This window comes from Schistocerca americana, chromosome 3, assembly GCF_021461395.2.
Source record: "Schistocerca americana isolate TAMUIC-IGC-003095 chromosome 3, iqSchAmer2.1, whole genome shotgun sequence".
In the NCBI taxonomy this organism is placed as follows: domain Eukaryota; kingdom Metazoa; phylum Arthropoda; class Insecta; order Orthoptera; family Acrididae; genus Schistocerca; species Schistocerca americana.
In genome coordinates this window covers 403,588,310-403,614,016 of record NC_060121.1, presented here as the reverse complement: position 1 = coordinate 403,614,016, position 25,707 = coordinate 403,588,310, and the positions used below count along the sequence as shown (strand labels likewise).

Genomic DNA, 25,707 nt, shown 5'->3' with positions numbered 1-25,707 from the left:
TCACACCTCCCGACAAACGGACAGAGGGACCAATCGGCACTTTCGGAAGGTATCAGCTCGGGTAATCACCCCTCCTTGGGCCTGGCCATTACCAGGGGGTACGTATGTGTCCTAACTGTCTACCCGGGGCGGGGAATTACGCGTTACCCCGTCACCGGCTACACATGGAAGTGCGTGGGTCGGCCTTCAGACACACACAGGGAGGAAAAAAGAGAAAGGGAAAGGAAAGAAGAGGGGTCTCAAACGCCGCAACGGAGAAAACGGCAAAGAGAAGAGGGAAGGAAAAGAGAAGGAAAGAGGAAGGACGAAGACTTGCAAGTGTAGAAAGCAAGGAATTTGTAACAGTTTCGAGCGTCCGTCTCCGGATGTAGGCACAAACCACACTCCCAGAGGGGGAGAAAGGGAAGGAAAGAGCCAGAGGTGAGGGGGGGGGGGGGCCAAGATGGGGGACGGGAAGGATGCGGAAAGGGAAGGTATGCAGCCCGGAAAGGAAGGAGGGCCACATTAGCTCGGGGTCCCGTGCTCACTACACACGTATCCACAAAAGAGTTGTGGACCCACTGGGGGGTCTCAGCTTTTTGTCTATCTAAGTTCATTATGCTGTTTATACCAGCTCATATTCTGAAATTTCATTTGAGCTTTTAATAGCACGTAAGTGCCACCTGTTGCACAGGAAGTGATTACAGAAATAAACAATTATATCATGATCAATGTGCTCCATCCTTTACTTCATTACACAATTACTTAATTGGAACTGTATTTTTTATTCATATAGCAATGAAAATTTTAATGTAATTCTAGTGTTGTTCTTGAACGTGGTATGTTAATTGTTAGATGAAAAAATAAGTGCAAGGAAAAGCCATTATGTGAATAGACAGAAAATCTTTATCATATCTTTCATTGTGCTGATTTGAGACCTGCATCCAAGCTAGAATGACTAGAAATGAAGTAATTAATATTGTACTGTTTTATTTCAGACAGAATAAGCACAGTAACAAAGGTCTTTCATGTACTGTAAAATCTATTTAAAATCAACAAGGCCAATTTAACAGGCACAATGATGACATGGGAAACTTTTGACATTCTAAAATGTTGTATTTGGGAGTATACAAAAACAGAAGCAATATCTTACAATTATTTATAGTCCAGTTGAAAAAAAATAGGTTTTTATTGTACAGTTCCCAGCACAAAATTGCGCCAACAACATATATATCTCCAGAGGTAAACAATTACATACTATTCAACATCTAGATTAGTTTTGCCCTTTACCAGAGCAAAATCATTGGCGTAAAATATCACAGTTACATTTTTTATTTTTTTGGAAGCTCAATCCATTACTCACTGCCGTGTGTGTGTGTGTCCTTTTTAGCAACAATTAATGCATTTTTGCATCACTAGAAAGCAGCTTCAAGTGAAGATCTAATTTTCATTTTTCAGTGATGATAAAATTTCTATTGAAAGCCATTTATTTTCATATACAAATCCCATTATTATCAAAGTTATAACTTTCAGTAATAGTTTCACTTTGTCATTCTAACAATGTTAAACCAACAAGGCAATTCAAAAAGCCACAGCGTAAATGTGTGTGTGATGTTCCATAAGCCAAGCCCCTTGCTTTGTTCAGTAGTTCTGAATACCAGACCTTGGGAACCAGCACTTGCATATTTGTTGACAAATTACAGTAGACTACCACAAAATCTACTTTACCAAATCAACATCTACTTTCAACTCTTTTTCTGCATACTTCTTTGAAAGATCTGCTTCCAATTGCTTTAGGGCATCCCAAAAAACAAAGCATAATACTGTGTGAGGGCCAAGACGAGCATAACTGGGTACAAAGCCTTTGTAAAACCCATATATCCCTTCAGTCTTCCAAATCTTGATGAAACAGTCTGGAACTGAATTATATAGTAGACCTTTTCCTTCGGCATTAACACCTGAAAAACAATTTGGGGCATTTGGAATTTTTGTATTTAATGTTTATTTCCATCAATTTTTTATTTTGCATCTCATCCGTTCTTACTATCACACCATTGTAAATCTGTTGTTACTGTAAAAATAATAAAACAACTGTTGTTTACTTACCTTGATTATATAATCTTGTCATAACAACATCAAATGGTGTCATGCAGACTGCCACAACAATGCCACCAATGAGACTAGATGCAAATGTGTTAAGAAGGGGCTTTTTATTAAATACCTGGTAAAAAATGGAGAAATTTGAAAAATATTGTCTTAGTATATATGTCAAAAATTACGCCTTTAAGCTGACAGGTAAAAGAATCCGCTTAATAGATATTTAATGCTATAGTGAAATTAGAATCATTTGAAGATCATCTCTTTGAAGCCATCACAAGCTACCTCATTCCAGACATAACACTGCTGCATAAATCCTGGAAGTCATGTCTTCTATTCTACACAGAACTGTATGCATTTCTGCCTCTTATTGTCTGCCACTCCTATTTTTGATACAATTTTGCTTCATGCGGTTTCTGGACAAGTGCCCATCCCTCACAACAATCTTTTCATACTGCACAAACTAGAAATTTTATGATGGCAACAAATACAAATGAGAAAAGGCAACCTCATATGTAGCTGATTTGTGTGTCATGCATAGATGAATACAACGGAACAGACTGAAATAGCTGTCATGATGATAATATTTTTCTAGTGACACACACACACACACACACACACACACACACACACACACACACACAAGTCAGTGCCACCATATGTGGCTGCAATGGGAATGTGAATCAGATACAGGAGAGCGATTGTGTTTTCCATTTGGTATTTATGTTTCTTTACCAGTATTCCACAATGCAGCCTGGTTACAAATTAAATGCACTGTTTTAATTTAATAGACAGTAACTAAGACTTATGGTGTTGCTTTAGTGTAATGTCACTTTTTCTCCTCCTTTATTAAGCTGATTTGGTCTTCCTTCCAAAAATGTTCACCAGTACACAGCAGTAACTTCATTTTGAATGTTACAAATTCACTTATACAGAAACTTTTCTGATAACTTACTACAGGCTCTTTCACAGAGCCACTGACCGTAATAATACATCACACGAACTTCCAAGTACTATTTTTCAACAGAAATGTTTAGAGATTAGACTAAAACCATTGGTCACCAGAAACTATTTCTACCAGGTGACATGTATGGCTTGTGACTGGTTTGTATTATGGTGACCATTTGAAAAATTTGATTGTGTTTCTCATATTAAAATGAAGTACTTACAGCCAAGATGGACTGAACAACTGTAATGCCGTCTAAATTGTAAGTTTTAAAACTTGCTTATTGACTGCAATGCAATTCAGTCCACAGCTGGGAGAAACTACAAAAATTCCCTCTGCAGTTAGCCAGAATAAATTGCAATTACAATTGTTCATAATGAGAAAACGTGATTACCTGTAAAGTACACCACAGCAGTTTATGAAACTGCATCTGAAAGTTTAATTCTGCAGTTGTTTTCTCAAAAGTTTTGCTTGTCCTGAAATCACAGAAATCTTACAGCATCCAGGATGCCAATGAATCAAGAATTTGGAGCCAGGATAGGTATATCCAACCACATTCCAGTAATCTGGCTTCATAAATCAAGTGACTTCAAGAACCACAAATTCCTGTGGTGCATGCTCTAGAAATATTCATTCCTTTATCAACTCGTAATGCTGAAGATTAAGTATCTGTTAAAATAGAAAGGGTAGAAGAAAGGAATGTGTTTTATTCCACTGCAACTATAACCGAATCGCTGGTTTCTCCATTATAGTTTTTTACACTATGGTAATAGGATACTCAGAAAACTTTGGTGCCAACTGACCGACCATGAAAGTATAAAAAATTATATTGAGTGTAAGGGCCGGCGCGTAACTGTACGGTACGTAACACGCACTCGCCAGCCAACCTATCTTGGAATGCTGACAATTTGCTTGGTCAGTAGACGTGCGTCTGGCCACAGTGCACCACAGAGGAGTAAGCCACTGGCCGCCGTCTGCAGTGCGCCGTATAACTAGCATGGTCTTGGGTGCGAATATATCTCTTTTCTTAACTCACCATAGAGCCCTTCGATACGACCGTAATTAGCCGCTGTGAGGATGTCAGGCACAGTGATGCTGGGTGTGCGTAGCTGTGTGTTTCATAATCAGCCTTTTGTTAATAAACTGTTTAAACTTACTTCTCGGTGTTCTTGTATTTCTGTACCTCAAGGACCCACTGCTTACAAATCCTGACAAATATTTAGTGTAATTATCATCCAGGGGTAACAACACAAACGACCTCCTTATGTGAGCAATGTATTGCAACGAATATGCGAAACGACATTATTACTGACGAAGCTGGTCTTTTGGAACCATGAGTAGTTCCTATTTTTTATTGAGGAGTTCCTTGTAAGTGAGTGGTCGATTTAGTTTTTAGTAAGTAGGTCCACAATTGTACTCCATATTTTCGGTACACAGATTCATGCTTATTCTTGGTTATTTTAGTGCATACAAATCTGCTTACTAAGTTTCTCTTATTTTCAATTCCACTAGTATCACTGAATATTTCACTAAATGCTTTGGAGGCTTTCATATATGAATATAAACTATCTTTGAAAGACTTTTATGGAAATTTAGGATTGAATGCAGATAAATCACTATTCACTTCACACTTGTATTTATTCCTCCAGTTTTAGCATCTTTCGTTTATTCAGCCTTGGACACTATCTTCACATAAGAGAAATTTTATTATTCTGTAGGTTTTTGCAGTTATGTGTATCACCACTTAGTAAGCTTTTGCAGTTCTATTTGGCAACTTGAGTTTTCATTTAAACATTTTTATGATGATCAGTGCACAATTTTCTGTTACCAACTGGTTTAATCTTTGTATCATTTCTGCCCCTTAGACACAGTCAACATATGATCAACAGAGATGATTAATGGTGAGCTCTTACAGGCCTGATTCCATTTTTTGCATAAAAAGTTCAGTTTGAAATTATGATTTTTACATTTCCCTTCAGGAAATTATACACAACATGGACATCTGTCAGCAATATAGATTTTCCATTAACAAGACAATTTATTATTATTTATTTTATGGCCTTCATTGGACCACTCTAGTCAAAAATACAAAGTTGTAAACAAGTTGTTACACAGGGATATAATTTGGCTCAACAATAACTTAATATGATATTTAGGTAATATAATTATTAGAGTCATATTCTTATATAAAAGGTGTTTTGCTCTTCTGTCTGCCCAATATTTCTTCATTCTTTCAGATATTTTCTTTCTTTCTTCATCTGAGACCACTCTTCCTGTACTACTTTTATTGATTTTCATTTGTAGTCTGGTTTGCGGGTCTTGCAGTATTCTGGTTTTCTCTGTCTTGTTTTTTAGGTCATCTACTGTAATTTGGAGCTCTTATATCTTCCTTAATTTCTGTGATCCATTTAATGTTGCTCTTGCTATTCCACAATTTTTGTATTATTTTTTTACTAATTCTGTTTTCTGGAGTTCTCATCAGATGTCCAACGAATGAGATGCGTTTCTTCCTGATCGTGCTCATCACTGGTTCTATTTTCTTATACACTGTTTCATCTGATGCTATTCTCCAATGTCCATTTATTTTATACTTTTTTATTTATACATGTCCTAATTATTCTTCTTTCTATTTTTAGTATTATGTCATTTTCTGCTGTATTAGTTGCTTTGAAAATAGTTTCAGCTACATACGTTATTTCTGGTTGTGTAACTGTTTTATAGTGTTTTAATTTTGCATCTATAGATAGGCTTATTTTGTTGTATGTAGTTTTGGTAATGCAATTAGTTCCGTTTTTTATTCTATTCTGCCATGATGGCTTCTCATTTAAATTGTATGTTATTATTTCGTCTAAATATTTAAATTTATCAACAATTTTGATTTCCTGTTCTTCTATTGTAATTTTGTTTACCAGTGGTGGATCAGTTAGCATAATCTCCATTTTTTTCAAATGATATTCTAAAGCCTACTTTCTCTGCTATTTCTTGTAGTGATTTTACTTGTTGCCTGGCTTCTTGAACGGTGTTGGCTAGGAGAGCAATATCATCAGCGAATCCCAAGCAGTTTAAGCTAATATCATCTTTTGCACTTCCAATTCTTATCATCTTTGGATTGTTCTTGTACCATTCTCTCATTATGTATTCCAGTGCACAGTTGAACAGTAATGGTGATAGGCAGTCACCTTGTCTTAAGCCTGTTTTTATGAGGAATGGTTCCAAAATTTCTCCTCTAAACTTCACTTTTGATTTGGTGTTGGTTAGAGTGAGTTGTATTATTTTAATTAGTTTTGGATTGAGTCCTAGATTTCTTAAAATTTTTAATACTGAAGGTCTGTGGAGACAGTCATATGCCTTCTTAAAATCTACAAATGTTATTGCCAGAGGTTTGTTCCTTTTCTTGCAGTATGCCATAATCAATTTTAAACTAATTATCTGCTCTGCACAGCTTCTCCATGGTCTGAAACCTCCCTGATATTCCCCTAACTCCTGTTCTAATTGCTCCTTGATTATTTCATAAGCAATCTAGAGGAGAGATTCCTCTGTAGTTGTCTGGGTTGCTCTTATCTCCCTTTTTGTGTAGTGGGTGGATGATAGCTGTGGTCCAATGTTTGGGGAATCGTTCTGTTACCCAAATTTTTGTTAGAGCCATGTGTAAGGAGGTCTTGACTGTGTCACTTGCATATTTCCACATTTCAACAAAACCCTGATCTTTTCCACGTGCCTTATAATTTTTTTGTTCTTTAAGAATTTTTTATTCTTCATGGAAAGTTGGAGGGTCTAGTTTGTTAGGTTTGGTTTTTATTAGGGTATTTATGTTGATTTGTAAGGGTTCTTTGGGTTCCTCACAATTCAGAAGTTTGTTAAATGCTTCTGCCATGATTTCTGCATTTTCCTTGTTACTGTGTGTCATTCTTCCATCTTCATCTTTCAGTATTAGTGTAGAGGCCTCATATTGTTGGAGTTGTCTCCCAAAGATTTTATAGTAGTTCCTGGAATTGGTTTTATGATAATTACCTTCTAGAGAGTTTATAATATCTTTATGGAATCCTCTCTTGATTCTTCTAATATTTTGTGTGATTTTTTTTTTCTTTCATTTTTTAGGTTGATGGCATTTTCTTCAGTTTTATGTGTTTGAAACTTTAACCATGCCTGGTGTCTATCTTCATGGAATTTGTCACATTCTGATGTCCACCATGCATGTTTCCTTCGTGGGTTCAAGGGAGCTAGATTCTCTGCTTTTTTTAAAAAAAAAAAAAAAAAAAAAAAAAAAAAAAAAAAAAAAAAAAAAGATTAGGCACTAGTTGTTCTAGATCATCTGTTAATTTGATGGTTTGTGTTATTTGTTGGTATTTATTATTTTTAATTAGCTGATGTGGGTCAAACCACCTTTTTATTTTATTAGTTTTTCTGGTCCTCTTCATTAACTGAGTGAATTTGATTTTAATTTTAACTATATAATGGTCTGAACTTGTGTCTACTCCTCAAGACAATTAATATGTTAGAGGCAAATACTTCAAATTCTCAAATCAGCAATCTATTTCACATTACATTTTCAACGAATGTTAAATTCACCACAAAACAATCATATGTAATTCATATATCACTTCTTTTATCCCTGTTCTGGGCATTTTACAACTGCCATTACATACTTACTGGATGCTAATCTATTCATCACAGCTGTCAAATTGCTGAACAATATCACGGAACTGACCAAACAAAACTCCAAAGCACAAATTCTGGTACTGCAGAAAGCTTACTAATACCACCCCCCCCCCTCCTCTATCTCACAGGTCCAAGGTTAATACTATCACAAATGTCTACCAGTTATTCCCTTAGTCACATCAACAGATTACTGAAAGTATTCTACAATACCTGTAACCATGTACAGTCCTCTAAAGGTAGAAAGCTAATATTGTAGGCCCACTCAGTGCTGTATGAACATATGCACCATCTCACATAAGAATTGGATAACTTGTGTAAATCCATGGTCATATAAATACACAGCCATCCAATTTCTTTTTGTAAATTAATCAGTGACATACCTGATACTGCGAAAGATACTCCTTTGCCAAATTGAATGAAACTAACTGGGTGGCAGAACCAATGGCAGCCCTGGGCATTGCCCCCATGCTGCCACGCCACAATCCCCTAATGCCATGCTCTTTATATATGTTGCTTAACCCATTTATCATTCCTCTGTGATGGTGCTGATGGCCAACAGCAACACTTGCAGATGCTTGTGACTGGAGATGCGTTTTTACCTGCAAGCCCAGTGAACATCATGAGCAGCAATTATGACATCCCAATTTAAATTTTTCAGAATGTCTTGTATATACACTGACAAACTGGGACACAATTAACACAAAGCACAATGACACTGATAACAACAAAATTTGGACATTTCACTTCAGAAGCAGCAATAGTACGAGTCACTTTGTGCTTTGATACTATGTTGAACAAACAACTTAAGATAAATTTCTTCAAGAGTCAGATTTAAATATAGAGAATAATATTTCATGACAATATTATGGAAAGGATAAATTTCTGCTCACTGTATAGCAGAGATGTTGAGTTGCAGATAAGCACAAGAAAAAGATTGTCAAATAAGTAAGCTTTTAACCAAAAAAGGCCCAATGCAACTTGCACAGAATGATGGCGTGTGTGTGTGTGTGTGTGTGTGTGTGTGTGTGTGTGTGTGTGTGTGTGTGTGTGTGTGTGTGTGTGTGTGTTGTCTAATTTGGAAGAAGGCCTGTTTGCCTGAAAGCTTATTTATTTGACAATCTTTTTGTTGTGCCTACCTGCAACTCAAAATCTCCCATATATGGTGAGTAGCAATCTATCCTTTTCAAAATACTGTCATTATTCCAACCAGGTTTTTCCATTGATTAACATCTTATGGATGAGATATAATTGATTGTTTGAAGAGTTCTAGTGTGTCCAGCCTGATACGATCGTCAAATGCCCGCAATATGTTAGCAACTAACGGTTCCGCCATCATCAGGTAGTGCTGATGCAATGGTCGGTCTGCTCTCTGCCATTAGTATTTATCTCTCATGGGTCCAGATGAGATTCCGTGCACAGATGGCGCACAGTGTGTTCAGTGGTGAGGGAAGGGGCTGTGGTAGGTGGTGGTGGTGGTGGTGGTGGTGGTGGTGGTGGTGGTGGTGGTGGGCACAGTATCTCTTGGCAGCTGCGGTGGGATTATCTTGTGTCTGCTTGCACCGCTGCTCCTTGATAGAGCTTAGTATTGGTTCCCAGGCCTTACTGAGTTGGTAACCAATGTCCCTGTTTATGAAGTAGTTGTTACGTGGATTTCTATTGCCTCTTTGAAGATGCAGTCCCTGTAGTTATTTGTGAATGCCAGTACTTTTGTGTCATCATAATTCACTGTGTGTCCAGTGTCTATGCACTGTTCTGCTAGGACAGATTGGCTTGGTTGGCCTAGCAGGTGTAGCGTTATAGTTCTTTACATCGATCTTCCACCGTATGAACTGTTTGGTCAATATATGACTTGCCACAGTCACACGGAATATTGTGTACACCCGCTTTCTTGAGGCTAACATCGTCTTTCACCGTTCCTAGTAAAGCGTGCATTTCAGCCAGTGGTTGGAAGACTGAATTAACCTTGTGCTGCCTCAATAGTCTCCCTATTTTCGGCAACATTTTGCCTGCCAAAGGTAGAAATGTCAGGCCTTATTGCTCTTCATTCCTCATCTTGGTCCCTAATGCACTTCTGTTTGGAACACCCTTTGAATCTGGCATTTGTTGATCCATTCTTGCCTAACACAATCTCCAAGTGTTTGAGTTCCGTTGATACATTTTCCTCGTCGGAGATCATACGTGCTCTTTGTACCAAAGTCCATTTAGCTGAGCCAGATGGTGGCAGCTGGAAGCACTTAGGTACAGTTCAGCATGTGTGGTCTTGTGGCACACACTATAACCTAGCGAGCCATCTGACCTGCTCTGCACCTGAACATCAGGGAAGGGTAGTTGTCTAACTTTCTCAATTTTCATAGTGAACCATATGTTGTTATGGATTGAATTTCAGTGTTGTAGAAATATTTTTAGTCAGTCCTTTCCATGTGGCGGTTTCCAGGCATACTTCCTTGAAACTCGAAGGGGTGACGTTACTGGAAGACTCCACCAGGGTTACAGTTGTCCTCAGTTTTCTTCATGAAAGTGGTTTGTCCTCCCAGCTTTAAGTACTTTAATTTCCTTCTGGAATAGGAGTCCCTTGGTTAGTGCTGGTTTGGGAGGCCTTTGGCCTTGCCTCCACACTGGCCAGGTTTGCCCTTCCCTTTTCCCTCCATTTTGTATGGTCTACTGAGCTGTTTTGTTCCCCTTTTCTTTTGTCTTGTGTGTACTTCCTCTGGTGTCATCCCCATTGTTGTTTCATAGTAAAGTGTGGGGAGTTGGATGGGCCGGGAGGTGTGCCAGTGCCCCATTGCACATAGTGCCTCTGGGATGCCCCTTTCTGTCACTTTAACAGCCCCCCTCCCCCTCCCCAGCCCCAACCCCCATCCTATTCTTTACTCTTCTTGACAACCCAAAGTTCCTTCTGGATCTTTGTTTGCCCCTTTACCTCTTTCAATTGGATAGACTATAACAGTTGTTGTTCCTCCCTTAGTTCCTGCCACCTGAGACCGTGAGACTGATGACTTCACTCTTTGGACCCCCCCCTCCCACCTCTCCCTCTCTAAAAATCAACCAACTAAATTATGAGGACTTTTTAAAGTAAATTAATTATATCTTCCATGATCTGAGGCTTTCCCCATGTATGTGCTGTTTGAAGGGTTCTCGGGTGTCCCGCCAGATACAATCGTTGAATGCCCTTGATATTTCAGTGAATAACTGTCCATCATCAGGTGGTGCTGATGCAATGGTCTGCCCGTTCTCTGCCACTATTATCTATCTATTGTGAGTCCAGATGCGATTTTTTGCGCCGATAGTGTGCGGTGTGTTTGGTGGTGGGGGGAAGCAGAGGCTGCGCTAGATGGGGGGGCAGTAGCTCTTCTGTGGCCGTGGCGGAATTATCTCCTATCTGCTTACACCATTGCTCCTTGGTAGAGCTTAGTATTGGCTCCCAGGCCTTACTGAGTTGGTAACCAGTATCCCTGTTGATGAAGTTTTCTGTTATTCGAATTTATATGGCTTGTATGAAGATGCAGTCCAGTAGTTACTTGTGGAGGCCAGTACTTCTATCATAATTCACTATGTGTCCAATCTTCTGCTAGGGCAGATTGAATTAGTTGGCCTAGGCAGGTGTAGTGTCAGTGATCTTTGCATCGATCTTCCATCATACAAACGGTTTGGCCAATATTGGATTTGTCACAGCCACAAAGAATTTTGTATAAGCCCACTTTCTTGAGGCCAACATTGTCTTTCATCATTCCAAGTAAAGTGCGTGTCTTAACCAGTGGTCGGAAGACTGTTGATCTTATGTTGTCTCAGTAGTCTCCCTCTTTTGGACGACACATTGCCCGCAAAAGCTAGAAACGCCAGGCCTTTTTCCTCGTCTTCCATTTGTTCTTCATCTTGGTCCCTCCCGCACTTCTGTCATTGGAAGATACTTTCTATTTGGCAATTTCCTTATCCATTCTTGCAGAACACAGTCTCCAGGTGTTGGAGTTCTGTTGATAAGATTTTCTTCATCGGATAACATATGTGCTCTGTGCACCAAGGTGTTAAGCACTCCGTTTATCTGAGCTGGATGGTGGCAGCAGGAAGTATGTAGATAAAGGTCAGTGTGTGTGGCCTTGCAGTGACATTGTGATCTAGCGAGCCATATGACCTGTGTTGCACTAGGACATCATGAAAGGGTAGCTTTCCATCTTTCTTTATTTTCACAGTGAACCATATGTTGTTATGGATTGAATTTAGATGTTGTACAAATATCTGTAGTTGGTCCTTCCCATGTGGTCAGACTACAAATGTATCATCCACATATCGGAAGAAACATTCAGATTTCAGTTCGGTGGCTTCCAGGTCTACTTCTTCGAAACTCTCCATGAATCGATTGGCTCCACCGGAGAGAGACGGCTCTCCTTGGCCACTCTGTCAGTCTGCTTGTAGTATTGGTCATTGACAACAAAGTAGGTCAATGTTACCAGATGCCTGGAAAGTTGTCATTTCTGCCCCCAATTTCTCACTGATTAAGTTGATAGTATTTTCCAGGTGGCTCATGTAAATAGTGACAAGACATCAAAACTGACCATGATGTTGGATTCTTGTAAAGTTAGCTCCTTTAGGCAGCCAATGAAGTGCATTGAATTCCGGATGTGGTGCGCATATTTGCCCACAAAGGGTCGTAGCAGGCCCGCCAGATGCTGTGCCAGAGGATACACCGGTGCCATTATGTTGCTAACTATTAGTTGCATCCTGTCCATATATCCTCAATGCTATGGCCATGCACTGACAAAGTGCGTCATTTTTTCAGCAAGTTGGAGGTACTTTGTTGTACCTTTTTACTCATGTCTGTTTTAATCCTCGAGTGGCGGTGCTATTTTTCATAACACGAGTGAGCACGCAGCGCACTTTGTATACATGTATGGAATAAAACTGTCTTTATGTTACAAAGGTAAACATATAGGAGCAAAATCACAGTTAAAAAAAAAAAAAATGGCTCTCAGCACTATGGGACTTAATTTCCGAGGTCATCAGTCCCCTAGAACTTAGAACTACTTAAACCTAACCAACCTAAGGACATCACACACATCCATGCCCAAGGCAGGATTCGAACCTGCGACCATATCGGTCGCGCGGTTCCAGACTGAAGCGCCTAGAACCGCTCGGCTACTCAACAACGAGAATATAAACTTACATAATATCAACTAAAACCTTATTATATTAAACAATAATGAAATAAATTTTCACTATAACACTCCGTTGCCGAGGACAGGTGTTGCAGAGACAGCAATGACCCACTCTAAGCATTAAGCAGAGCAGTTGCCTCAGATCCTAGCCAGCCGCTTATTCGATCACTAATTATCTCATAGACAACTGCCTCAACGTACAATTATGTTGCTAATTCATAATCAGGGTCTTTTTTTTTTTGCATGGATTGTAAATTTTCTCTCCCCTAACTCATTTTGTATTTATATTACTGCTGCTCACTTGGATGTATGACAACACAATTTATAGCTGTTTCACCTGGATGGTTTTGCAGTTGTGAAATTACAAAGGAACTATTTTTGGTTGGCACACTTTATACACAGGAACGCCCACTCAAGGGTTAATTTTCTGATATGCTTGATGATCTAATAATTGCAGCATCTTCTGTTCATAGTATGTCTCTCAAGAATGACTGGTGTTGCCCTTGTCAGTGGGGAGAACTATCTCTCTGCATTTTCTCTAAGGTTGCGCAGTGCTGTCCTTTCTGCTCTGGATATGTTGCTTCTGGCCGTGTTGCCCTTGAAAGAATTCGGTACCTTTCCCTCCTGATTTCTTCAGACTTGTCTTCTGGTAGCCCTAAGACTGCATGTTCTACTGAAGATAATATTTTAGTGAATGGGAGAGTTGCAGGTGCTAGTGCAAAGTTGAGCCCATTTTCAAGTATGGCTATAGTTGGGAGGGGGAGGTTGGTTCATTAATGAGTCTCCCTAGTACAAGCAATACGAAGGCAACAGAGTATGGTAAAGTCCTTCCAGGAGCAGCAGAAGGAAGAACGATACGTGGTATGGCAGGAGTCTCCTTAATTGCACAAAGCCCCATGAGCTGGCCCAAGACAGAGTGAAAACGAATTTGATGTGAAGCTGCAAATCCGTCCCTGGAGGGGGTCACAGAGAACAGGAGGGGGGGGGGGGGGTGATAGGTGCCCCCCCCCCCCCACACACACACACACACACACACACACACACACACACACACACACACACACACACACACACAATGCACCCAGGATACCCACATGGCCAGGAACCCGAAGGAAATCAATCTAACAAGTTGCACGTCAGGACTGGTGTGAAGGTTGTGGATGGCAGGGACCGAGGGGTGGTGGGAAAAACACCACTCATCAAGTCAATACATAACGAAACTCAGGTCAAGTAGGACCATTTGCAAACACCCCACCTGTGGCAAGTACACTTTAAATTTGCCAAATAAACTTGGCTTTTATATAATCAAAACTCATACTGTTGCGCAGATTTCTCTAACCTTTGAGATTGTTTCTGCTACATGCTGTTATTTTGTAATGTATGGAGTTTAGCAAACTCTTTAGATGGTTTTGCGTTTAGACGAAATTGTTGTTCTATCTTTCCACTTCTCTTTATGTATTCTACCTTTGCTCCTCATAGATAGTCTCCCTATGCCAATGTAACTTCTTAACTTCACCTATTGCACTAAACTATTAATGCCTATCTCACTGACAGTACTTTCCTCTCTATTTCTTTTAAATGTCCTGATTCAAAAAGATGTTAATTCTACCTAGTGATATTGGTATGATCAGAGTAACTACTGCCTTTTTTGTAAGCAAGTGCATTTTAAATCATACTCATTTAAGAAGATTTAGAAGTTACTTTTGGCAACCCAATCTCACCCTTGTGTTCCTGTTCCTCAGCCTATTTCTGAAAATCTTGCTACCTTTCACCACAATAAACCCTTCCTCTCCTTTCAATTTACCACACCACAGCATCCGAAGTGTGTTTATGTTTAATCTACCTGGTATGGAAAATAGGAAAAGTTTGAAAGCCATTAAGGACTTATCATTACACTCTGCTAATGTATCCACCATGTGGTACATCTCAAAAAAAGAGTGACGGTATGTCATAGTCTCATCAAAGTCTAGTTTGATGCTGCTCTCACACTAGTTTATCCTTTAGAAGTTTCTGCACCTTTGAGTAACTATTCTAACCTACATCCAGTTTAACTTTCTTACTGGAGTCAAGCCTTGATTTCTCTCTACATTTATAATCCCCTTCATTTCCATCAGCTACCAAATTAGTTACACCTTGATGCCTCAGGATGTGTCCTGTTAACCAATCGCTTCTTTTAGTCAAATTGTACCATAAATTTCTTTCTTCCCTGTATTTCGATTCAGTACATCCTCATTAGTCATTTGATGTACTCATATAATGTTCAGTGTTGTTCTGTAGCATCACATTTCAATCACTTCCGTTGTATTCTTGTTGACACTGATGGTCTATTGTGTTAATACTGAAAGTGACTTGAAAGGCAGAGCTGCAGCTTCTGTAGTCCTCTTAAGATTAAATGATTACGATCACAGGATATTGTAAGAAATAGCCTTCTAACAGATGAGTCCAAGGCTGAAGGTCTAATTACACAGGATGATTACTGCATTCCTTACAATGCAAGAGATGAAAGGCTTAAGAGGACAGAGTAATATTCAGCTCAAAGGCCAATAAACTGTAGCTTCAGATCTGCAGTAGATTAACCCAACAACTGAAAAATGGAATATGTATGAGGCAATTTTTCCTTGGTACTCTTAAGCCTTGTGTTATACAATCAAGAGTTTAAAATTGTCTGCAGCATGCTAAGTACTCTTTTATCTACCAGCAGTAGGAGATAAAATGATCTCACAGTTGATATCACTGAGCCAAGGACAAGAAATCTGTGTAGAAAATGAAACTGAACTTTGATAAAGAATGGTGAAATATGCCTAATTAAAAGTAGGTTCTTTAACATGTTGTGGCATGAACTACAGAGAGTACTGTTTTTTTATCTTTTTATTAAGAAGATATATGTAATTCATATGTGTAATATTACAACAGTACTTTTAGGCTTAAGATTTAAGTGAAGAAGAAAATCAGTGAAGGCACTTTATTCTTGGATGACTTACTTTCATTCTTGATTAATAAGAAAACATGTGTGATTCTTTTAGCTGGGGGGCTGCAGGCTTAACATCCACCTACTTCTCACTAATATGTAACTATTGACAGTTAAGATTACAACAAAAGGCCTTTAAAATTGAGTATGCTGCATAGCACATATCTCTCGTGATCTTTTTATTGCTTGTTCAGGTACATGTGATAGTAACTATGACTATTCTGGCATGTTACAGAGTTACTGGACCCAATTTCAAAATATTTAATACGGTAGAACACTGTTCTACGAACCAAGATTCATTTCACCACTCACACAAGACACTAGAATAGCATCAAATAAGTACAGTAAGATCCAGTGCCAAAATATCACAAAATAAACGTCTACAAATAAACAGCACATCTAGATTTGAGTACGATTTATATCAACTACTAATATCTTGAAATACAGAATAACACCATCCTCTCCAATGGTAGTGAAACTGATCACCTGCTTCTTTAGTCATACAAGGAACAACAGCAAACATTTATACACTTTTGCTGAGGTTCTTATATATTTTTTAATTATACTATGATCAATAAACACAACATATACTTGGAAAGTTAAAAACATGGAGAAACACCAGGCCATATTGCCACTATCATCATACATCAAAATGTCCCTTTCAGCAACCAAATGATACTGGCAAATTTTTCAATTCACAGAACTGTTATTTGTAAACAGCAGGACTCACTTATCCAATTCAGGTATCCTATGACATCCATAACAATTTCACATGAATGTTGGGATAATTTCTTCAACAGTTATGCCCAACTGCCCGTCAGACTCACCATTCTTCATCAAGCTAAGAAGTAACTACTAATAACATACAACTCTTGAGAAACTGGGCTACCCTTACTCATCTTACCATCTTTTTCGCTCAGTTTTTCTTAGTTGGCTCAGAATCATACTGGGTCTGGCAATCTGCACACCACTGTCACTCATGTTACTGCTGGCACGGTCATTTCAACTTCTGGTCTGCAGTATGGGTCACTAAAATTTACAATTAATTTCAAATCACCCATTCTTCTTTTAACTTAAAGCAAAAATTGATGTCACAGAGCAAACAAAAAATTTTACTTTTCTCATTAAATATAAATAGCAAGTAGTTTAGCACATACACAACTATCTAAAAGCTTCCATAAGTATAGTCCAGAAAACTGACAAATAATTAGTATTCACTGTAGATGACAGATATCCCCACAAACTAGAATCTTAGGTTAATAGCACCTTCTGCTTGCAGCAGACATATGATTAAAGTTAGAAAAGAAAATTAGATCCAAAGATATCTGTTGCATTTCCTTTTCTGTAGCAAGGAGACCAGTTACTTGGTGAAATGTACCACAAAATGCTGTATTGATCTTGTTTTGCAGAATAAGATACACTGATCCTTGACACCAGCCACAGACAGCTATGTTTCACTGGCATGTACACAAAATATCATTTCAATTTTTTGCCAATGGTCCTGACAAAAAGGAAACATTAACTGTAGACCAATACAAATCAAAGACATCTACTCTGAGAAACCCCCAAAAAATCTTTACAATAATGACTCCCGATACAATTTATAGATGCTTCAATAAATGCATGTTCCCAATAAATTGCAGATCAGAAGCTCCACAGATTTTATCTGTATGCCAGCTGTCTGGCAGTACATACATGTCCAGCTTACAGCAACATAATGATGAGCCTGTTTATGGTGAATCACCAGTAGAGATTTGACCATGAATGAATAGATGAATGTGCTCTTCACAGATGGACACTGCTTCAGTTTACAAGATGACTAATCATATATATTCATTTCAATGGGAAACAGTATACATACATTCACACAAACATCACAAGATGATGATTAGGGGTGGTGGAGTCCTGATGCGGAAAGGCACCATCTTTGAAGGTCATACTGAAGTGCTGTGTGTTATAGATCTGAGAAACACTGTTAATGCCTACTATGAGGTACTACAATCACCCATTGGTGCAGTCTTGTTCTCCATGGGCTAAACAGTCTTGTTCTCCATGGGCTAAAATGCACATTCTTACCAAGAAGCTCTCATAAATGAAAATCTGCTCTTAAACGAAAATCTGTCTCACAGGTAAAGAAAGATTTCAACAACATAGGCTGGCCAGCAGCTGTTTAATCTTACTGTGAATGTCTGGGGTGCACTGGAGTGAGAAGCTACCTACATAGACTCTTTCAAATTTCACACGTGTTGAAACAGATTGCAAATAGAACTCGTTAACCACCAAGCAAAGGTCATACCACATAGCTGCTAAGCAAGTATAACAGCTGGGAGTGACAGAACCGTGAATTACCTTTTAGCTGTTCCTGAAGATCTTTTTATTTTTTAAAAAGTTATTTATGCAGTTTCAAAATAACTAATTTAATCATTTATGCATTGTTACAGACCTAATTATGCGATGCCTCTTGTTTCTTAACCTCTAATAATTTTTCAATTCTGGTAATGCAGAAAACACATGATTCTGAAGCGAAGAACTCGTCAACCAATGTTTTGGAGTACATTTTCATCCAGAAAGAAAGTTAGTTGAGGGCCAGTCAATAGAGAGATGAAAATCTTGGAGTGCCTGATCAGATGAATAAAATGGGTGTGGAATGATTTCCCAACCCAACTTCTGTATAGTGTTTTTTGTCCCTCTAGCAGAGTGCTGGCACATGTTACCGTGGAACAGCTTCACTTCAGTCTTCCTGATCACTTTTCTTGAATTGCATCTGCAAGACATTTCAGTTGTCAACAATAAATGTCAGCAGCGATGGTTACACCTTGGGGAAGCAATTCGTAGTACACCACACTGTCACTGTTCCACCATATGCATTACATTACTTTTGCAGATGTGCGTAGGTCTTTGTGCTGAGAGTTGCTTCTTTGTTTAAACTCAACCATACCATTCTTTTCCGTATGTTAGCATAAAGACATCATTCTTTGTCACCAGTATTTATAGAGGATAGGAATGGCCAGTGTGGTCCATGGGCCAGTCGATGAGCAAGCAGACACACACATATGGCCAATGCTGATTTTTGTGAATTTGGCTTAGAACATGCAGTACGCTTATACCCAATTTTTGAACTTCCCCCACTGCAAGCAAATGTCACACAATGGTGCAATGATCACAGTTCATCTCATTTGCCAGTTCTCGAGTACAATGAAGTGAATCAATGTGTTTAAATGATCATCGTACCTCGAAGATCTTCCTATGCGGAGAGTCATTAATGTCAAAATAACCCTCCTTAAAATGAGAAAATCATTTTCTTGCCATGATCTGTCCAATGGAATTACCCCATACATGGCACTAATATTTGTGGCTGTCACCACTGCTGTCACACTTCCACTGAACTCAAACAGAAGAATACATCCAACACGTTCCAGTGCCACATGGCACTTGATTTTATAGCATCCACAGCTCCACTCACTATCTCCAAATGACAATGGCAATATGTGAACTCAAATAGCAACAATTAACTACAAATAAAAAACTGACAATTGATAAATATACCCATAGCAACCAGATAACCACCATGCACAAAAACCCATGCTATGAACTTACACACCAACCTAATGTATAAGCATAAACTACGGAGGACAGGGTTCGGTGAGGGTAGGACAAGACGTTGGTCATGGTTTTATCAAAGGAACTGTCGCAGCTTTCACCTTAGCAACTTGGGAAAACTGAAATTAAGATGACTGGACAGGGTATGAACCATGTTCCTCCCAGATGCAAGCTCAGTGCGTTAACACTTCTTAGTCATCTCGCTCGAAATACAATTTGCAAAGAAAACCATGTGTATCAGGTCCACAAAAAGCTTACATCATGTACAAGTAGTGAAATCAATTATATAACTAGAATATGGAACTTTGTTATACACTTCTGAGAAATGTACCGCATTATTATTTCATACTTCTAAAAAACAGAAAAACATGGACACCTAACAACGGAAATACGGAAGCGTCCGATCCCACCCGTCTGGTTTTACCCATGACGTCACAAATATGGCGGAAACAAAAACAAACACACACACTTTCCACAAGAAGCCTAATGACACTAACGGGACAAACGCGGGAAATGGGTTGTTTTGTGTGGGGGGCAAACTAAATATAAACAAATTTAGACGCCTTGCGTAGCTACAACGTGTAAGTGAAGACAGCCATGCATGAATACCCACCCACCTCCCCAGGGGTTGTAACCCCTGCAACCCATAGAAGATAAAGATGCTTCAGTAGCTGATTAGCGTTTTTTGTCTTTAAAAAAAAAATCTCACGGGATAGAATGAACAGATCAGAAAGATAAATATAATAAACTAAAACAGAAATTGGAGGAAACAGATAATTACAATAAGTAATAACTGTTTTTAAATTAAAATTTAAAAAAATCTCACGAGATAGAACGAACAGATCAGAAAAGTAAATAAAATAAGATAAAACAGAACTGGAGACAGCCACACTCAAACCAAACTCCGCACCGTCATGACGTCACACACGACAACACCCTTACGTCACGGGTCAAAGTCGACGCGTAGGATCGGACGCTTCTGTCGACCCCTAACAACACTATGTCCATCACAACTTTTCTTGCAACCGTTTCTGTAACCTGATGTCACATGCCGCACCATTACATCACAGGATTAAGACGAAATCCAGTAACCATAAGTCAATTTAACCTGCCTTATAAAATTCTTGCAGAAGCATGGAGAAAACACAGGAAGTGAAAGCTTGTCTGCAGCTTGTACAGAAACCAGACTGTAGTTACTTGAACAAAAGGACAGGACATGGAAGCAGTAGTTGAAAAAGCTGTGAGCCAGGTTTGTAACGTATTCCTGATGTTATTCAATATGAACTATGAGCAAGCAGTAAAGGATATTAATTAGAACTCTGGAAAGAAAGTACTGGGAGAAGAAATAAAAACTCTGAGGCTTCCCGAAGGCACTGTCATACTGTTCGAGACAGGAAATAAGTTGGAGGAGGAGTAGAACAGAATCAGGGTGACCCAATAAAAAGTAGTTTAACCAGAATTTTTAAACATCAATATGTTGTATGGAATAATATCCACATAATTAACGAACTTTGAAATATTCTGCATTTTAAAATATGTAATTTATAAAATTGAACAAAATTAAATGTCCATGCTTCATTAAAAACACAGAATTCCCTGAGATTTTATGAAATTTCGTGGTTTCCTCGATTTTTCCTAGTAAAATGTAATTCTCTGAGAATCATAGGTTTTCCAGAAGAATCACCACCTTGCAGAATGGGTGGTTTAACATAAATAAATAACAACAAAACTGAAACAAAGCTAATTGAAAGTACCCGTATTTGAATTACGGAACTACTGAAATTCAAAGTAGATAGAATTTAAAAGGTAGGCAATAGCAAGAAAAGTGTTCCTGAGAAAAAGTAATTTATGAATACTGAATATAGAATTAGGTGTTTGGTCGGTCTTGTGCAAAGATAGGACCTGGGGGGTTAAAAATTGTTGAGGTAGAACAAGCCTTTACCATAGAAAATGGGTTCTGAAGAATATAGGGTGAATTAGTTATGCAAAGATGAAGAGGCTTACACAGGATAGGCTAGTGTGGAGACTGCCATCAAACCAGACTGAAAAGACCAAAAAGTGAAGCAGTACTGACAAGTTATAATGTAGATGGCTGCAAACCACACAATTCCCAGTAATATTTTACTATTTCCTGTGTATTGATCACTATCAGTGATTGATGTTATAGCCCAGATCTAATTAGTTGTGGCAAAAGTGGAAATTATATGACAGGGACTTAGAGGTTGCATGGAAGTAATTACGGAGAAACTTTATGGCGACACTATTTGAAAGCCTACCCCTATGAACAGTGCAGCTATGGTACTAAAGAACGACAGTTTAGTTCACTGTCCCCAACAAACAACAATAACGTAAAACGAAACTGCTCTTTATTTTGGCGATGTTCAGTCTTAACATTGCCTGGACCGCCCAGCAAACTTTCACCTAGAACAGTCATATGAAAGAGATCCCTGAAGTTCTGAAAATCGCTGTGAAAAATCGTGTGGTTAGTGATTACGTTAAAGGTGAAAGGATCGCCTGTGTACATTTTAAATACATTAATTCTGATTACAATTTTATACAATGATTAAACAGTTAAATTAATACACAGACAATTTTTTGTACCCTAAGTTTGATGTCGATTATTACTAAGTTCCTTACCAGATAAAAGGGGCTTCCAGTAAATGCGCCCATACATCCAGCAAAAGCTCCAACAACAACACACTTTGCTGCAGATACCTCCGAACGCCCGGATACCAGAGTCCACCCGCGTTCTTCTGCAAACTGATACGTTCCTAAACGAACTCCATTGAGGAACAACTGATACCACAAAGCAGGCACTAAACCTTTTTGGAGCGCCAGGATGCCGTCAGACTTCGCTACCGCGTAAAAAGCGTGGAAGAAATTTCTATAATGTACTGCATACAGTCCACGAGCTTTTAATTCTCCCTGAAGTTGAAGACGTGTCTTTACGACTTCTAAAGGATTCGTAAAGAAACCTGCTCCGATCGCTGCTGTCCCTCCAATAACGAATTCCATCTCAATTACACACAAACTGGAAAACAGCGCGGCTATATTACGCAGAAAGAAGTCAACTTATAACTGACCTAAACGTAAAGCCAAAAATCATACATGACATATATTGCATCAAAGCACGCACACAAATTCTGCTTCGCGTTAACTTCCGACGATCCATACTGCACTGCAACGACCTTCCTGTTACTGTTAACTGACTTCTGTCAACACAACCTGGGATTTACTCGAGGTTATGGCGCAATCACGCAATGCGTTGTTGCCAAACTGCACAGAGAAGTTACCAAGCCTGACGCAAGGGTATAGATCTACAACTGAATATATAGGGTAAGTTTTTACCCATTTTATTTCCTTAACATTAAAGAAAGTTGGGGAAATATCATCAGACCCAACAAACAGATAATCCTTTAGCTGCAAGAAGTCTACGTTTTTTTATTATAGGTTCATTTGGTATTTTCCTGCTACTCTAAATGCATACTAAACATTAATACTGGGTGGTATGGGTAGTTGACAAATAAAAACAATTACTTATGCTTCATTTAACTAGAAAAATACATCAATACAAATTAATGTATTCACAGTTCCAGTCTCTATCTGTTGATGTAATTTGCAGGTGTGTTGTGTATGCACAGGATCAACACACAGTATGTTTGACAGTATGTTCCTTTTTCTTTCTTTTATTGATTATTTCATTCACTAATTATAGGGACTGATTGTCAGCAGTCATTACAGCGCGTTTCAACCTGAATGAATTTTTATAGGAAGTTAAAACAGAAGTTTAAACTACATAAGATCTGTTGATGAATATGGTAATGCTCACAATACGATGGTTGGACACTGCTGGTGACCGAATACCCGCTCCTAGTAAGTGTGCATGGGTCGTTGACAGGGTATGTCGGAAGTGAAGTAATGCTGTTAGAGGGCTCATGACGTAGGTTTCATGGGAGGTTTGGAAAGAAAATTGGATTAGGGTTTTACACGTAAAGTGGGAGTTTGTTATGTGTTTAAAGCATGGTTCAAACTTATAACAAAAGTGGTGCCAAAGCTAGCGACATACTGCCTATGTGAACTCACTGTTTTCAGTGGCGAAACGTAACGGATGCAACTTTTCTCAAGCCACAAAAAGTTGAACTTGGTTGTAATTTGTTACACCAGTTTACTTCCACCAGTGCTTTCTGGTGTCTGTATTTCGAGACAAGAGCATTCTGTTGTTGTTAACGTCGAGTAACTGCTGCTGAATGTGTTTTCATTTTATTACTGAAACAAGTGGTCAACAGGCACACTTTCGGAGCTTCTGGAACTACAACAATATACATATAGTTTTCTGTATCAGTGTGTGTGTGTGTGTGTGTGTGTGTGTGTGTGTGTGTGTGTGTTCGCAAGCTAATGATGCATCACAAAATCTTGAAAGATTTTTAGATGAATAAATAAGTAAACTTATTATGTTACCAAAAAAGTGAGTCATATAAATTTCCTGATTTGTTAGACCAAGCGCTGTATAAATTGTGGTTTATGTGTGAGAAGTATCCCCTGAGTGTGATGTGGCATCTGTTAAATTAAAAATTAGTTATCCGACATGCTTATGTCAATAAATACAATAAGACTATAAAATCTTTTTAAGAGTGGTAGAGTCTGCAGATGATATTTGCATGCCAGCCATTGGTTATTTTACCATACCAGGAAGTATTTTCTAGTGTCACTTCTTTTATAAATGTGCTTATGGCACCGTATTTATCCTTGCACAAAATCCATTTCCATATCCAACATTTCCTTGCAATATAACTCTTGTCACAGCTCTAATGCCATAACCTGCACAATAACATTATTACCCACCCACATGATTTCAGTTAACGCCATACTGAAAGCTGTGAACCTATATAGAATTTTTGGCATCCTGTGTAGAAATATCTGACGCTGTCACTACAAAAAAACACAAACTGTGGCGTCACATTAGTTACATGTGTGAACCTTGCTTAACAGGTCATTGATTGATGGTAAAGATATAAAAGGAAGGACTATAGTTGGTAGGAAGGATAGATTTCTTTTTGGAACTATCGACCAGGAAGCCAGATGTGGTAAAGTTACCTTAAAATGTGAAGTTAAGTGTGTGGAGGTGAAGAACTGGGGGTATGTATTGTTAGAGGCTTCTCAGCAGCCCATATTGAGTTAAGAACGGGTATACAAAGAAGATTTGCTGAACATGTTTATATATTTGCATAGATGATCTAGCAATTTCTGGCGAAATGGGACTGTAATTAGATGATAAAGGATGCTTGCAGGGGAGGGTAGACAGTAGGGAAATTCGTTATGGGAAGCACAACACTGAAGGACTTGCAGTGAGCGAAAGTGTTTAGGAGGAGCAGAAATTGATAGATGTTACAGATGGGACTTATATGGCTTTTGTATGTGTATATATCAGATTGTAGAAGAATGTAATGCTGATGTTAAACCTGTCAACAGATTTACTTAGTGGTCTTATTATTGAACAGTTAGTAGCTGGGATTTGTAGAATAGTTTGTAGTCGAAAATTGGTCACAATAATTAGAGTATGTCAGATGGGATATGTGTCTATGATGATGAGGTGAAAATAAGGAAGGCAGAATCACCAGTTGGTTTGATTTATATAATTACTGCCCAGCTTTTTTTGGTGTTGACTGTTAAATACTAGAGATGGTAGGGAGAGGGGGGGGTGCCCCTCACAAACACCTTATGTGATTCTCCTAGTTCACATGTTTGAGACATGTAATTCCTGTTATACATGGTTGTGAGTCATTATACCATGTGCCATAGAGAATCCAATTGACATATAAAGGATCGAACTTCTACTACAGGAGGAGCTGCCATCTTGGATTTTGATGTATATGTGTAAGAAGCCTTAAGCCACCAAAAAACATTTTGCTTTGTCTAATAAGAAGTAGAAATTGCAGTCTGCGGAATAACAAGAATGCAGATAGTTTACATATTAATTGGCTGGAATTTTGCCTATCAAGCATCCTGTGATCATAGTTGCTTCCATAAAAGTATTGAGGACCCCTCCAAACTTTTGTCACCTATTCTGGATGAATGGCATAGAAGTTATATGTGGAATAAATTTTGTGAGGAAGATTTTTGATAGATGCCATATGTTGGAACAAAGATGTATTAATTATAGCAAGGGATGCAGCTAATATTAAACTTCAGTAATCTTTCATCATTGCTATCCCAAAAGCATTATATGTATTGCCATCTTAACAGTACTTGGCTGTGAAGGCTATAAATGTGCTAGGTCTCTCCAATATAACAACTGAACTATAAAATCT

General features: G+C 38.5%; 1 protein-coding gene across 2 annotated transcripts; it reads right to left on the bottom strand.

Moving 5' to 3' along the window:
* Positions 1–952: 952 nt before the first annotated feature.
* LOC124605513 (solute carrier family 25 member 35-like) lies at positions 953–22,647 on the bottom strand. 2 transcript variants are annotated; one of them, XM_047137254.1, is made up of 5 exons: positions 22,536–22,647; positions 22,037–22,430; positions 8,062–8,280; positions 2,086–2,200; positions 953–1,937 (listed from the first exon to the last, which is right to left on the bottom strand). In XM_047137254.1, exons 2-5 carry the CDS (start codon positions 22,412–22,414, stop codon positions 1,699–1,701), a joined length of 951 nt encoding a protein of 316 aa, XP_046993210.1. In that variant the 5' UTR covers positions 22,415–22,430; positions 22,536–22,647; the 3' UTR covers positions 953–1,698. The 2 variants fall into 2 exon arrangements, with proteins under 2 accessions (XP_046993210.1, XP_046993209.1); XM_047137253.1 differs by having other exon boundaries at positions 22,037–22,634.
* Positions 22,648–25,707: the final 3,060 nt, after the last annotated feature.

What these genes read in the sequence shown, in the direction of transcription:
- LOC124605513 (XM_047137254.1), bottom strand. Translation starts at nt 22,414, where the DNA reads ATGGAATTCGTTATTGGAGGGACAGCAGCGATCGGAGCAGGTTTCTTT. An exon ending in CTGGAAGCCCCTTTTATCTG is followed by an intron (nt 8,281 to 22,036) that starts GTAAGGAACTTA and finishes CTGGGCTTGCAG; the next exon opens with GTAAAAACGCATCTCCAGTC. An exon ending in AGTATCTTTCGCAGTATCAG is followed by an intron (nt 2,201 to 8,061) that starts GTATGTCACTGA and finishes ATTTTTTACCAG; the next exon opens with GTATTTAATAAAAAGCCCCT.